This window comes from Corvus hawaiiensis, chromosome 2 (assembly GCF_020740725.1).
Source record: "Corvus hawaiiensis isolate bCorHaw1 chromosome 2, bCorHaw1.pri.cur, whole genome shotgun sequence".
NCBI lineage: Eukaryota > Metazoa > Chordata > Aves > Passeriformes > Corvidae > Corvus > Corvus hawaiiensis.
The window spans coordinates 50,721,581-50,737,031 of NC_063214.1; the positions used below are offsets into that span (position 1 = coordinate 50,721,581).

Consider the following 15,451-nt stretch of genomic DNA (forward strand, 5'->3'; position numbering starts at 1 on the left):
CACATCTCGCTGCACCATCAGACCATGCTCCCCCTCAGACTCAAGAGCTTGAAGGCCCAGTGTTAAAAAAGCCTCTTGCAAATTTAGCTGCAAGTAATGAGGCAAGGGAGGTTTTTTAGGGCTTAATTTCCCCCTGCTGTGTCTACGTGACTTAATTGGGACAAAAGATTTCCAAGCTTCATTTTGGTGAAGCCCTGGTGAAATCATTTGTAGCAGAATCTCTCTCCATCTAGCTTATATAAAAAGATAGTTTTCCCCCTGGAGACACTATTCAAATACCAGTACCTGCTGTCAGCTCATCAGTACCATTCTTATTTTGCCATACTAGCCTTCCATTTGTGGCCTGATTTGAGACCTATTAAAGGACCTCAAGCCTTGTTCTAACAAGCAGGCCCTTAAAACACACCCAAAAGGCCATGAAAAAATAAAAATAATCCATTCAACAGCTTTGCAGAGTAAATCTCAAATGTATTTAACACTGAACTCTTGCTGCAAAGCTTGTGGGGGGATAAAACAAACAAGCCTCGGTCCATTGGATTGCTTTAATAAAAGGTTTATTGGAAATATTTTTGTGCAGACATACAACAGTCAACAATGCTGTTCAAAGCTACAAATTGTCTAAGTTTTCTGAACCTTCTAAAAATACAAGTAAATGACCTTCATTTGTATTCAGTCTGGGAGGGAAACAAACTCCACTGTAATGTGATGCTGTATTTAAACTACCAGAGGACATTAATAGGACCTGAAAATGGTAACACTTCTAGAGGAAAAAACCCACACACCACTGCTGCTCTGCTGGGAGCCAATTAAACATCCCCCCACAGCATCACTCCTCTCTGCATATCCAGATTGAAATGTCCCCATCTGAAACAATATTTAAGCAATTTGAGGACAGATATGACAGACAAGTGGCTTGGCTTGCTGATGAAAAAGATGCTTTTAAAGATCCTGTCACTCAAGACGCTGAATATTTGACCTCCCAGTGCAATGGGCTGCACTTTGGGGGCAGGAGGAGGGACAGGGGGAGGTTTTCAAGTCAGACAACTCTTCCAGCACACACATGTACACAGTCCCAGAGGGCTTGGCTGCCTCATTGCTTTATAACTGGAGCCCTTTTTTAAAAAAAAAAAAAAAAAGAGTTGAGCAACAACTTTGAGCAACTTTCCAGTCTATGAATCTTGACAGTAAGAACAGCAAGTACCCTCATTCCCTTCCTGAATCAACATATCAACCAGAAGGGCAGAGGAAAGCATATGCACTGTCTGGTAAACTCCATGTTTTCTAAGAAACCCTGCAGATGTTTTGAAATTGATTAATTTATGCCAAGACAACATCTGGAACATCTTCGCAGGAAAACCACCCAGTAAGGTAGTTAGAATATAAAACAATCATGTCTTTCTGTTAATGTTGGCTTTTTCCCTTGGCTTCACTGCTCCATAATTACAAGGGTGCTGACCTTCCAGCTATGCACAGTGACAGTTTGGCAATATATTAACACTTTTCTTCATCATTAGACTTCTGAGTGACTGCCCAGAGCTGGGACTGCCCACACAGAATTTGTCATTTACCAACTTCTGTTTCTCTTTAGATGCTAAGGGAAAATGAAACCCTTGTGGCAGACTTCAGGAGAACTCGTCTCACCTTCTTCATACACAAAGGAAGGCTTTGGATAAACACCAGTACTCAGCTACTTTACCTTCTGTCCACACCACAAACAAGCAGGCCATGAACCCAAAGGAAACAACTCCTGGGCTTCAGACACCATAACAAAGAGATCCAGGTCCCCAGATTAACAAGCCCCTTGCACTGACCTGAGGGACAGGAACCTGCCCAGGAGCAACAGCTAAGCAGAAGTCCCACTAACTCTCCATGATGGACTGTCAGTCAGAACTGAAATAATTCCAGTACTTAGTTCTGGTAGGTCCATGAGGCAAACAGGAGCCAGTAAACCATTTAGCAATCTTCATAACCCACGAAACAACCTGCTAGAGCCAAAGTACACTAAGCAGGGGGCACTTCTGGCAGGGACTCATTCCCCTTCTCCAAGCCCAGGATTCAGCTTGGTACCAGAGAAACTCAGCTTCAGGAGGTAACAGTGCTTCACAAATTCTCAAGTGAGCTCTCCTCCATTCCCAGACCACAGGAAGGAACCAAAGAAATCAGCTTCATCACAGCTCCTCAGGGATGCCTGAGGAATCCCTCCCCTCACTAACCGCTAACAGCAGCAGTGGTCTTGGCCAATCTATTTTGCTTCCCAGTCCCTTCACCTCTTCAGACATCCCATCCAAGAGCACATTCCTGGCCAGACAAACTCAGTCAGGCTGTCTAGGTTTCCTGCAGGTCATCAAGAAGCTATCACCTTTGGGATTCACTTGTGTGGCCAAGCAGTGCAGGGCACTTTCTGGTTTTCATTTGCCAACAAAGCTCAAAGCCTCCATTAATCTTACTGCTACATATGGAAAAGGTACCCATATGGGTTTATTTTGTCGTCACCTATTGTACTGACCTATCCTGTGGCCTTCTCCGGACACACAGCTCCAGTCACAGATCCTGACAGGTAGTGAAGGCTCTCTTGGGTGTCTACAGGATACTGGGAAGAGGTGAGTACAAGAATCCTTCCTGACAAGACAGAAGGGGTCCAGCTGTCTGGAGGCTGAGGAACATACATGGTCTGTGCCCCATTTTAGAAGCAAACTGCTACCCAGATACACCCGGTATAGCACAGACACAGCCAAATTGTCCTCTCCAGCCCCTCAGGGGCTTCATACCAACACCATTTCTTGTTAGACTCAACAGGACACAAACAGCACTCCTGCAACCTGATTGAAGTTTAAGGCATTGATACTGTGTGATGTTTCAAAATTAAGGTAAAATATCCTCAGTGCTTAACACTAATGAGAAATCTGAGAAACCCAAGGTGCTTCTCAGGGCTGAGCACCCACTCAAGGCCTGCTCTGCTTCTTCAAACCTGAGCTGTGAGAAGTGCACTCCTCAGAGCATTTAAAGATTAAATTAAGTCATTATTTATAAAACCATTATTTATTCAAGGGAGAATGTAAATAGAGTATTACTAGTCTTCAGTGATGACTGGAGGTAATGTGAAAACAGAAGATTTAGTGAGTTAGCCCAAAAGGGCAAACTAAGCCTGCTGGACAGGGATAGTGAAAGGACTGTGCACCTCTTGTGCTCTTGGGTTGTCGATAGAGGGCCAAGCCCTGTGTGGCCTCTGACCATGTCCCCACGTTTCACATATTCACATAAATAAAGCTTTCTCTGCTTTATTTATGACTTTATTATTACGACTCTCTCCTAGCAAACACACTCCAGTACATGCTGTAAAAATAATGTAATCTTGCTAACAGAAGACTTCCCTGCAGCATCTGCTATGAGCTTCTGGCTGAGGCAGGGGAAGAGACTGCACAGTTTTGGCATGCACTAAGGGGTGTGCAGTCTAGTGAACTGCAGATTAGCGAGGCTTGACTGTTATCTTAATTTACAGCCCATACAGTTCATGTTAACTCTACACACATTTTTAGATACATTAGCAGCTTAGTTTGACCCAGATACTTTCATTGGTTATTCGCCATTTCTCCTTGACAAGTTATTACTGACTTCCCATTCTAGCTCCCTAAAGCAAGACCTGAAGCCCTGTCAAGGAAAAGAAAATGTCAACAGCCTTCTCAGCAGTGCTCAGAGCAGCTCAGGCTCCCGCTCGCCAGCTTTAAATTGCTACTAGGCAATCATTAAAGGAACAGCAGCTTCTATGCAAGCTGCGATTATGCTGTTATAAAAAGTAGCAACCAGAGCCAAATCTAATTCAGGAAAATCACCACTTCCATCTGAATATCCAAACCCCTCTCCCTTTGGTCAGTGCAGAGAGCTGCTCAGCAAACCCTCTTCTGATCAAACCTTGGTAGTTAAGTCTGGACAGTCAGGCAGAAATCCCCCATTCCTTCTGCTCCGATACCCTGTCTAGTTGATAACATTTTCACACAGCACTTTCAAAGGCTGCTGTTACTGCTCCATGCATTTGCCCTAATGAACAAGGAATTCTGTTGATGCAGAGCAGCTGTCATTCTCCTTCTGCTAACACAGCACTCAAACACACCTCATCATTGCTCATCAAGACAAGCAACTCCAACATCCAGTCTACAGCATATAACAATACATTAATTCCTGTAATGACTCCAAAGAACAGGAAGAATGCCAGGTCTTGACCTGGGTGGGTTCTACAGAATTAACTCAGCTAGAGATTAAGGCCATACAGTGATGATAAAGTCTGACCCACTAGCCTCAGTGTCACATACTGTATAGCCCTGTGACAAATCCCATGTGCAATTCCCATTGAGCTGACAACCAACACACGTACCTCAGTCTAAGCCACCATTCACTCTAGGGAGAGTTTTTGTTTGTGACACACACTGACCTCAATTTACAGGGAGGTCAAAACGATACAGCCCATAGCCTGCGCTAATAAAATAAATCACATCAGATGACAGCTGCTCCTCCCCAGCATCTTTCATTATGTTCTGTAAAATTTTTTTGCACTAAGTTAAGAACAGAAAAAACTCCAGGACTCCAGAAAAAACTCCTTCTATTCTCTGCTTAACACATTTACTTGCCCTTCTTCATTATCCAAAGACTTTAAAAGTTTTTTTGTGCAGCCTCATGAAAAGCCTCCAAATTGTTTACATGCCAATGTTTGGTGTGTAGCTTAGAGTAGAAAGACTAAGCTGATCTCATTTTGCCTTGGTGGGAAGTTAATTTTCCTTGTGTTTTTACAAAAGGAAGAAACAATTAGCGGTTCTGAAGAGAGGCTTACACCACACATTTCCTAAATAGATTTGGTTTCTAAATAAAAGGAAGTGTTTAACAGGTTATATCAGTATTAAGATTTAAAAGCTCCTGGGATCAGGTTTACTTCCCCCTTATTTATTCTCTGCACTAGTACTTGTGCCTTTAACCAAAATTCATCTCCCAGAAAATACGTACATCCACACTTTGCCTATGGCCTATGGCAAAATTATTTGCATGTTTTCCTTATTGCATAATTGTCTCATTAGCACTGCAGAAAGAAGGTGATGACTTTTCCCTCTGTGCCATCAGCCTAATCCAAGACCAACCCTGACTGATGCTGCAGGAGCAAAATTTGTCTCTTCTAAAATGGAAGGGGACTCTGAGCCTCTGAGGTGGCACGGGAAATTGAATTACAGCACTTGAGCGTTGGCATTTACCCACAACCCTCAAGGAAAATTAAACCAGTAGGCCAGGCTGAAGCTTTCCTTTCCTTTGCTAAACATAAACATTCATATTCAAATTGCTTTCGGATATATTTAAATCAATAAAAAATTCTGGATGATGGTCAATAGGGCAAAAAACAACGCCAGCTTTTTAAATACACAGATGTAGTATATACATTAACCACAAAGCCTGGCTTAAACACAGCAGTATTTACTTTATACTATTCAGAAACGTGGTTTGGCGACTAAAATTAACAGAACTTGTCTGGAGGACAGCATAAGCTTTCTAAGAGCTCTTTCAGCTTTAAATTATGCCCCAGTTTTTGCCCTTTTTTTTTTTCTTTAGAATTCCAATCTATGCAGCAGCACGCCTGTCCCAGTGGCACAGCAAGGCCATGGAGCCAGCATTCCTTCCAGGGCTCATGGGTCTGAGTGTTTCAGGAAGCCTGTTGATGGATCAGATCTAGAAGAGGGACTGGTTTGGCTGAACAAACAAACAGCAGGTCTTCATTTCACAAAGGCCAGCTCTGTGTGTGTCCATGTGTGTGCATGCACGTGTGTAATCCCTTCCTGCCCTCCTTTGCAAACCTCTCTTACCTGGCCAGGGGAAGGCTTCTCGAGGGTTACACTATCAGCCTCCTATGCAGATGCACATCTTATCAACATATCTGACAAGACGGTACCTTTAAATTAAAATTCTCACTGTTTTGTTCTACTATTAAACTGGGCATGGGGTCATGGAGGGAAGTCCCAGGCTACATTTGAAGTGCACATCCAAATACATCATGAAGCGTTATGAGGAGGCACCTAGTTGAGTTCATCTTTGTGTACAATGCCATGCACTCAAGACAGCTGCCCTGCCAAGCTCTGACTTCCACATCCTGGCTTTGTGAGTAAGCTATTAGGTGGGTTTCAGAAAGCTAAGATAGAACCCTAATAAATCCTGTAAGAGGGCAAGAAATATTCTAAGTAATTGATTGCCATCTTGTGTTATTCTATCATAAGAAGGCAAATAAGCATTTTTAGCTACAAACTGTGTTGCAATCAAAAATTTTATGCCAAATGGTCTGTTCAGAATTTCAGCCAAATTAGTAAACAGTGAATACAAGAAGAGAGTAAAGTCTGCATGCAGTGATGTGCACTTGGTCTGTGTGTAACAAAACAGGAAATCTCAGCACCTCACTCCAATTAAGCAAAGGCTGATTTCTCAAAGAAAATAAATTTTCTACTTTTCCCCCAGAACAACCTTATACCGATGTTTTAAATAGTGGTAAAACATTGTTTTTCATTTCACACCTCACATAGCACACTCAAATGCTTCATAACAACATAAACAAAACTTTAGGCAGAGCTTTGCGACTGAAGTCAAACAATGATTTCCCCCCACAATATGTACTCAAGGTTTGCAGGGAGAATACAGAAACTTGTTGGCTAAGGCCACAGAAATGAGTTCTCTCTCTGGTGTTTTGGCTGCTGCCGCCAAATCTAGTCAAGAATGTGTTAACAGTGGATGCATTGATCCAAATCCCATTATTCCCACCACCCATCAAGTAAGGAATAATTTATTCTATTTCTGTTCTCCTTTTGGTTGTATCGTAGGATCGAACAACTTGTGACTGGGAAACAACGCCGTGTTCTTCTTGAGAAAATGCATACCCATCTGAAAAAGCAAAGGAAGAAAAAAGAAATCAGTCACTGAGTTGAGCTCAAGAGCACAGACCACTTTCAGGAACAGTTTAGGTATCACGGAAGTTATGTGATTGAGACTGCAACCATCTTGATTTCTGTGCTGAGCTTCTGACGCTTAGAGCTGCACACTACATTGCCCATGGGGCACAGAAAGGGTGTCTGCTGTCAGCTCCGTCCCTCTGCTCCCCTCCCCAGGCCAGGTCAGTGTACACAGTCACCAATACCCTCTGAGTTAACCTAATAAGCTACAGATTGATTTGAACACACTCCTTTAGTACTCCCATAGTGGCAGAGCTTCCTTAAAGACTTAACAGAGAAGTAGAGATTTGCATTTTGGCTCGTCTCCTCTGTAGTCTGCTTGATAGCAGCACTTTCTCTGGAGAAAGGTGGGAATGTCTAGCCCACAACTGGATTTTTCGCACATCTTCCTCTTAACTCCCCTCAGGATTTTTTTTTTTAACAAGTTTCCAAGTGGCATCTGATAAATGACACTGTGAAACTCTCTATTCTCTCGGCCAGTCACTCATATTTTGCACAGAGCAAACACACACATTCTGGATGTCTCTATTTTGTTAATCCTGCTAGCTAGCACAATCCTGTGGTCTCCCTAGAAACTACTCAGATGAAAATAACCACGTGTCTGATTTCTTCTGAAGTACAGAAAGGCAAGTGACATTTCTGATAGCATCTCCAGAACACCACAATGCTGGTAGAACAGTCACAAAAAGCTAATGGGCCAACACGGTGAAACAGCAGACACACTTGCAGATGTGGCCCCAGAGAAAATTCAGAATGGAAATCTGTAGTAAAGGACAGGAGATTTTTTGATGCCCTGAGTCACAAGCACAACAGGAAATCGTTGCCAGTAAGTGGAGGGGATTCAAATAGAAATACACTCACATTGCTCCAGTCACATCTCCCTCATGGAGTGATTGCAGGACACCAGGAACTTTGATTTGATTACATGACCAATCCTCCCAGCATCCCATTTTATTTTCCCTGAGTGATTTCATGCCAATATACATCCTGCTACAGGGGCACAGGTTTGTTTTTCCTGCCTCTAGCTGACAGTTCACAGAATACATTCATAAAGTGCAAACAGTCTTTTGGAAAAAAGTATGTCCATACTGGATCATTGCAAAGGAAATACGATGTACAAAACAGGCTTTCATTTTAGAAAGGGTAGATTCACACTTAAACAAACACCTCCAGTGGGTTTGTTCCATGTGAACGGCCAGCATCCTGTTAGCTTTTTGGTTAAATTCTCCATGGATAAGTCAATTTGGTCAAAGACCGCAAGCTTAAGCCCTAGAAGACTGAAGCCCATGTCCCATTACCTGATTTGCATCGAGATGGCTTTGCTGTATTTACTTATCCATAAGATCATCCAGCGTAGTGGAGTCTTCAACTGCCATAACTACTGCAAATCCAGCACTGACCACACAGGTCAGCCCCAGATGTCATCTTCCCATCACCTGCTTATTCCCAGTGCTAGCACAGGCCAGTGGACAGCCAAGCAGCCCAATCACTCCACAATGCCAATGCAAAATTCAGTCAAAAAAACCTGTTCACTACTCTCACACCAGTAGAAAACACCTTAATACAGCAAGAAATTTCAGGCTAAGATGATCTGTGATTAAGAATACCAGGGGTATCGTTACGTCTTCATGTCTTTCATCCATCCCAAACCACCAGCAACGAAGGTTTTGTGTGTACGCCATGGGAAAGGCTGTGACCCCCAAGCTTCCCAGCTGAAGCTCAACACTTGGCAGTTCCTTTAAGACTTTTCCTGTAGATCTCTACACAGCAAGATGAGTTCGGATTACGTTTTTCTTTTCACTTTACAATTAAAATTGAACTTCAAGCTGTTTAAGCACCTGACTGTGCCTTGTGGAAACAAAATGCTGCGAATGCTTGAGTCCCATCCACACTCCCTAAGCAGCTCTACATTTCCACTGTTTCTAGACCCCATCCAAAACCAATGAAAGTTTCCATCTGTCAGTTACTAGGGAACTTTCCAGAAGTTTGAACTTTCCCCCAACTCCAGTTTTAAAACCACACCTATGAGCCTGCCTTGGGAACAAGGCCCTCATTGTTCAGCTGTCCTGCAGCAGCCCAAGGAAGGAGCATGTTTCTTTGGGGCTTTCTGGGCACAACCCACTCACCCTCAAAGAAGGAAGGACCTTTGTACTCGGAGACTTTCTATGAATGGAGGAAAGGGGCACTTTTGAATATCTGTCAGCGAGGCTCATTTGTTAAGAGGAGATTCACGTTCTCATCAACTCTAAGGTTTCAGTAGTACCAGATATTATCAGGCAATCCACTGAATTTTAAAAGCATCCTGTTGGGTTTTCTTAAAGCTTTGATATTCTATTAGTAGATCAGAATCTAGTCTTCCATTAGGTCTCTAATTTAACGCACTCTTTTTTCGTTCACTGCAATGGCTGCTCTGGTCTGTGCAATGCTGGACTACAGCAGCCATCTCAATGGGTGTGCCTCGAACGCAGATAGCAACATTGTGCAAGCTCAACAGCATTCTCATGGGCAACAGCTTCCAAGACCAGGACTAGAAAGAGTCCAGACGGCTCTTTTTATTCCAGAAGATCTCCTCTTGGAAGGACTGCTTACAGTTTTTGTCACTTCAGGGATTTAATTTAGAGGCCTTCTACTCTTTGCACTCTCCTCTGATACACCCAAATTGTCTGTCCTGGGATTTGTTTAGGCCAACCAGCAAGAGGGCAGCTCTCACTGGCAGCCCATCAGAACCCTCACCTGGTGCAGCATTTCACTAGTTCATACTGCAGTGGTATTATGGTTTAGTACAGTCCAAAGTATAAAATACATCCTTTTGTTTGCCTTTGAAGAAAAATTTCCAGATTCAAATCCACTAAAACTTTTAGGGGGTTGGGGAGATGTGAGGGACTTTTTTTGGTTTTTTTCCTTTTACTCTGTTTTAGGAAATGCTGCTTCTCAGATAACAAAACTCTCTCTGATATAATGAAAATCAACATTGAGGTATCACTTGACCAGCCAAATTCTGTCTCAGGCGAAACATTTGGTTCTGCACAGTTTTCAAGGAGATTTGCTGTGAAGTCACGGTTCACATTTACCAGTTAAACAGTGAATGCTAACTCACCTTTGACTTCTCCAGCAACCGTCTTCTATGTAACCTGGGAAAGGGAAAGCTGCCTAAAATCTTGAACAGTTTGACTGATGCTTACAGAAGTAATTAATTTATCTTCTGATAAATTATGCCTGTGTTTTCTTAAGGACCCAAGAGGAATTCCTGACAAATGGTCCTATCTTTTTAGTCCCAGATACCAACTTACTGGTATTTGCATGTAGAAAACAGAGTCAAATGCCAGAGCATCAAATTCTTAACCAACTATTCCTATTTCTTTTTCTTAAGTTGATTTTAAAAGACTGCAACTCCACTTAACAGTCAACAAACATGTAGCTTGGAAAAAATACAGAATGTACATTATATTTCAAACACATGCAAGATAAGAGGAAAAAGAGTTTAAAAAGCATCTCAAGTAGCTCCCCTGTTGTTTTTCAAATAAAAATGTGCCAGCAGAAAAGTGAAAGGAAGAAGGTATCTGCTAGTGGAGAATAAATGGTGGGATTAGAGCCCTCAGCATGAACACATTATTATTATTTATTATTTGTCAGCCCTCATACTGTGAAACGAACCTCAGATGACAGGTGCTTTTTCTCCATTGATTAATGAGGTGCAAACCATATGCTCTGCATTCATATTTACTCTATGAAATCACCATATTCTGTCAAAGGAAGAGGGATTTTCTTTGCTAGCATAGGAAGCCTGGGCCAAGTGCAGTAATCCTCACTCAGGCATAGCTCTTGGTGTTTCAGGGGGAGTTCTGCCAAAGAGCATATTGAGACAAATGATAACTGAACACCAGCAGGGGCATTACAGGAGGGAAACCACATTAGAGAGATGCTATGGAACTTTCCTTATAGATGAAGGGTACCCTTCCCATCCTCTGGGGGCACAGGTGATACAGGTCAGTCATGCAGAAGGAAAGGGGAGGTCAACAGCCATCTTTTATATCCACAGAGTTTGTCTAAAGGAGGTGCTACTTTCACAAAGTCACAGCAATAAAAAAGACATGAACCTGGATAGAGACCTGGAGAAAACCTCACTGCCAGCAAACCCTATGAGGGAGACTTTTTGGACATCATTATTATTCCTTCCCTCAAGGGTGAGCCCCACAGCAAGCTAAAGGGAAGGGTCCAAAGACACATCTGAGAGGAGCCTGGTAGCATTTCCTGCTCATTCTTAAGAGGTTTCAGAAAGCAGGTGGCAACAGAGAATGACCAATTTCACCAGGCACCTTCACCAGGAGCTACACCAAGCCTGTTGTCACCACCACCTACAAGATTGCACTGAGATGGTTTTATGTTAGCACCTGGGCTTGACAACCAACCATATGCAACTCTTCCACTGAAGTCTCCTGACAATGCCATCCAAACAGGAGCTTCACAGTTTCTTTTTTTAAGTTTTCATAAACTTCCCAGAAGTTATACTGGTAGAAAGGAACCACGAGATCTTTGACAGTACAGCCAGTAGATAGATTTCTTTCACGCTTCTGACAGCTCTACACAATTCAGGAACACAAAAACAAAGAGCAAGAAAAATGGCCGTGAAGGTTTTCCTTTAAGGACATACCCTTCCAAATGGACAGGGGCTACTCTCCCAGGCGGCTGCTCTGAGCCAGTTTCTTTAATGGGAAGAGGTGTTTGAGAGACTAATCATGGCTGGCACTCCCATAGGGCGCTGCCATGGCACTGGCTGTGTGGCTCTGTTGCCCATTTTGGGGGCTAGATCTACAAGAGCCTGGTGCTATATGGGAGCACCCCAGCCATACATCATGCCTTAAGGTCTTGTGCTGTGCTAATGCTTTCAGACATGGGCTGGCTCACCGACAGAGAGCTAAGGAAACACAGAGTGAGCTTCTGCCTCTTGTACAGGCTGTGCAGCCTTACCTCAGTCAGCTCTTTCCTCCCAGCACTAACCATCAGTAGAAGCCCAGAAACTCCCTGTTAGATTTTTCTCCTTTCCTTGTGACTGGAAACAAAGCTGTTTAGGCATTGCTTCCTCCCAAAACAGTTGGAAACGGTCAAAAATAAAGTCATTTCTAACCCAGTACTGCATCTTTGCATCTGTGCTATAAAATTTAATCCCATTTTCATTCCTTGTTGAGACCAAGGCAATTCATTTGCTTAAGCCTTTGTCAGCTCTAACTAAACAAAGTATTTTCCAGCTTTATATGCAAGCAACAGATTCTGAGTTGAAGAAGCAACTTTTGGTCTTCACAGCCTGGAAACTTAGGGCCTGGTGGAAACATATGAACAGTTCAAGACTTCAAACAGAGTACTTGTAGTGCGATTTAAGATACTGGCCCAGCATGTCAAGGCTACCGCCCTATTCATCAACTCTTTGCTTTGAAGATTTCTAGCATTTAGTAAACAGTTGTACAATTTAGGGTTGTGAAAACAGCACGTATGTTCCCTGGATCTCACATGGCCTTGTACATACAGCAGCTATGCAACACTAGAAAACAGTATTTGACAAGAGATGACAGAAGTCATGGATACATCACAAAAAGCATCTTTTAATCCTAACAGCTTCACAGCCAAAATTTATGTTCATGTGAAAAACAGACTGCTGATTGTAACCTGTCCTGACTGGCCTGACTCATTTAGCACCTAATCATTTGCATTTATAGGGAAGCTGGTTATCCAAATTAGGGTTTATTTTGATCTCATTTTTCTCTCCCAATAGCTGTTCACCTACTAACAACCTGAAGACGTGTTCTTTGAGACTAAAAGTACGTATTAAGTCTGACTAGTTACCGCTGGTGTATCTTCTTTCGGCACTGCTTTGCAGATTTCACAGACTGTGGTAAGTCTCCACCAGCAGACTATTTTGACAGCAATTTATTTATGCATTTTATGGATTTCTTCTGCCAGTCATTGCTTTCGGAATCTCCTCAGAGAGCATGCTTGCATGCCCAAAGCCATGTTGATATCAGCATCCCTGGCTCCTTTATACAAAGGATTAAATCCTGACAGAAATATATGATCCACAGGGCTGCTCTGCACACTGGCCTCTCTTCCCAGATGTAATGGGATTGATTGCTGAAGACCCTACATCCCTTGACAGTGATGGCCTTCCAATGGCTCTATCAAGGACAAAGACCATCACTGTCCCACCCCTTCTAGTCAAATTCCGAGAGGAAAACAGTAACACCTTAGGCATTTGGGTTCTGAAATCCCAGCCCTGCTTCCATGACCTAAGCCATAACAGTTCTGCTACAGAAGGTGACACAGCCAGCGACGAGATTTGACTTCTCCGTGATTCTTAAGCAGTCAGGAGTGCCACTTCTTACTGCAATGGCAAAACAAAGCCCAAATCCTGAGTGTCTGCCCCTGTACCACCCAGTACTGCACACTGAGGGGGTTATTTTCTTTGGTAAATGAGCCTATTTTTACCACCAGTTTCATCACAAGAGAGACTGCATTTCCCACTAGAAGGGGCTGACTGGACTCCCTGGTCCCTCAAGACAGCATGGTCCTTCAGTGTATCTGGCCTACAGAGCTGCTAGTGAAGGTTTTAAGCATTGTGGAAGCCTTTAAAACACTGAAAAAAACCCATCAGGTCCAGCAGACAGAAGGCCTGTTCCTCCAGGAAGATGAATAAATGGATGACTTCTACATCAACAAGAAATGCCATTTATTTGAAGCAGCAGTAGTAGCCAATTGTGATGTTGCTTCTTTTCTCCCAGCTGCAGACAAAGAGGGAGAGAAGAGAGGCAGCTCTGCAGGCCATGGCTTTCGTCACCAGCAACACACAGAACCCTAATGGCATCCCTGAAACATCACTGTATTATTCTCAGCTAACCACAGCTAATACGACATTTTATAAACAAACCATTTCTAATAAAGCTAGGCTCTATCATTTATTTTATGCAGAGTTTTTTATTTTTAGACTATTCTTAAGACTATCAGAATTCTACCTTTAGAGAACCTGCATACTGGGATTTTATCATTTGGGCCTGTTGATTGGCTCCTAGGGAATTAACCACATTTGAGCTCTCCTTGCCTAGGGCCAGATACACTAATTCCACTTCCAAATGTACATGTCTTGCTTGACAGCTCAGCCTCTGTGCTAGATTATCTCTACCTACAATTTAATTAAAAAGTAATCACCCTTGGCTTCCCTCATGTGGGGCTGGCGCTGTGCAAACACACGCAGACGCGAGCCACTACTTACGTGATACACTTTGCTGGACAGAGTGGGCACGGAAAAGGCTCGGAGGAGTTTTCCTGCCGAGCCTTTTTAACAAATGATCACGTTCGTTCACGCTAAGGGAGACAGAAAGAGAGAAAACACACCAGTGAGTAACCAGATAATTTCAAGGTAAAAGTCAACTGTATTTGAAGTACTTGGCAGCTTTGACTTTGTCAGTATTAAAGGTGGTTGTAGCATGAAATAGAATTTTCTCTTTCTTTAAACCGCACATTATCAAGAGAACTCTCTAATAATGGAAACTCCTCCTTTCTAAGGACACTTTGTATCAGTCTGCTTTTGGTTAATTCATCCCTAATATTACCATCATTGTGATTTCTGAATACCTGATGCCTCTGAATTGTTACAAACCATATCAGAAGTCTGACATCAAGTGATACGGATCATTAAGACGATTCCTCTTTAGTATTATGCAGATGAATCACAGCATCCACAAACTGCCTTAGAGAGAAGGAGCAAAGCACTGTAGCTTAGCACAAAGTAGAAGGCTTCTATCACACCTGCAAAATGGTCTGAAGCAACCAAAGGAAGGACCCATAGTTAATTCTGCCTTGTAAAGAATGCTCTCATTTTAACCTCCCATACAGAAAAAAAGCTTTCTATCCAGTTTCTTTTATTAAAAACCCCTTTGGTTTACTCAGTTCTTGACAGAAGCCTGAAAAAATTACTGCTGAATTTACAAAATGTGAAAATAAAAACTTTGGGTGAAAAACACAGTATGCTTACAATAGGTTCAACATACCTACAAGAATTATTAAAGGCACTCTCCACTTTGATTTTTGTAAGAAACACAACACTAATTTAATCAAGAACTTTATGCTCAGGGTTAAAAAATGGTGACTAAGATCCTGACCTTTCAAAGCACTTAATTATGTATATGAGTCCCACTAAGTTCAATGGGGTTTTAAATTAACATAGGCCTTCAAATCTCACTGCACTGGAGCCCCAAGTAACTTAAATATCAGATTATTTTCAGAAAGATATTACAGTCTACTTTAGATCAAAGTTCTCCATGATTGGTTGGTTTTTTCCATCTCACCCTTATTCTTAACAGTGAGATGGAGCTAGTGTATAGAAGGGATCTGTTTGCTGGTACATCAGCATCTTTGCAGCATCTTTATCCCATTTGCACCATATTTACACTGTGTCTCCATTTTCACAGTCTGCTTTTTCTTTCACCTCTTCATTC

The 15,451-nt window shown here is 42.5% G+C and overlaps 1 protein-coding gene across 5 annotated transcripts in view; it reads right to left on the reverse strand.

Annotated features, from left to right (window-relative positions):
* Positions 1–537: 537 nt before the first annotated feature.
* ATP8A2 (ATPase phospholipid transporting 8A2) overlaps positions 538–15,451 on the reverse strand; it is a 320,265-nt gene continuing 305,351 nt past the window's right edge. For all 5 annotated transcript variants that reach the window (XM_048294917.1, XM_048294918.1, XM_048294919.1 and 2 more), the window contains 2 exons: positions 14,227–14,318; positions 538–6,900 (listed from right to left, as the gene is read on the reverse strand). In XM_048294917.1, the coding sequence (XP_048150874.1) occupies positions 6,803–6,900; positions 14,227–14,318 (190 nt within the window). In that variant the 3' untranslated portion in view covers positions 538–6,802. The remainder of the gene's footprint in view (positions 6,901–14,226; positions 14,319–15,451) is intronic.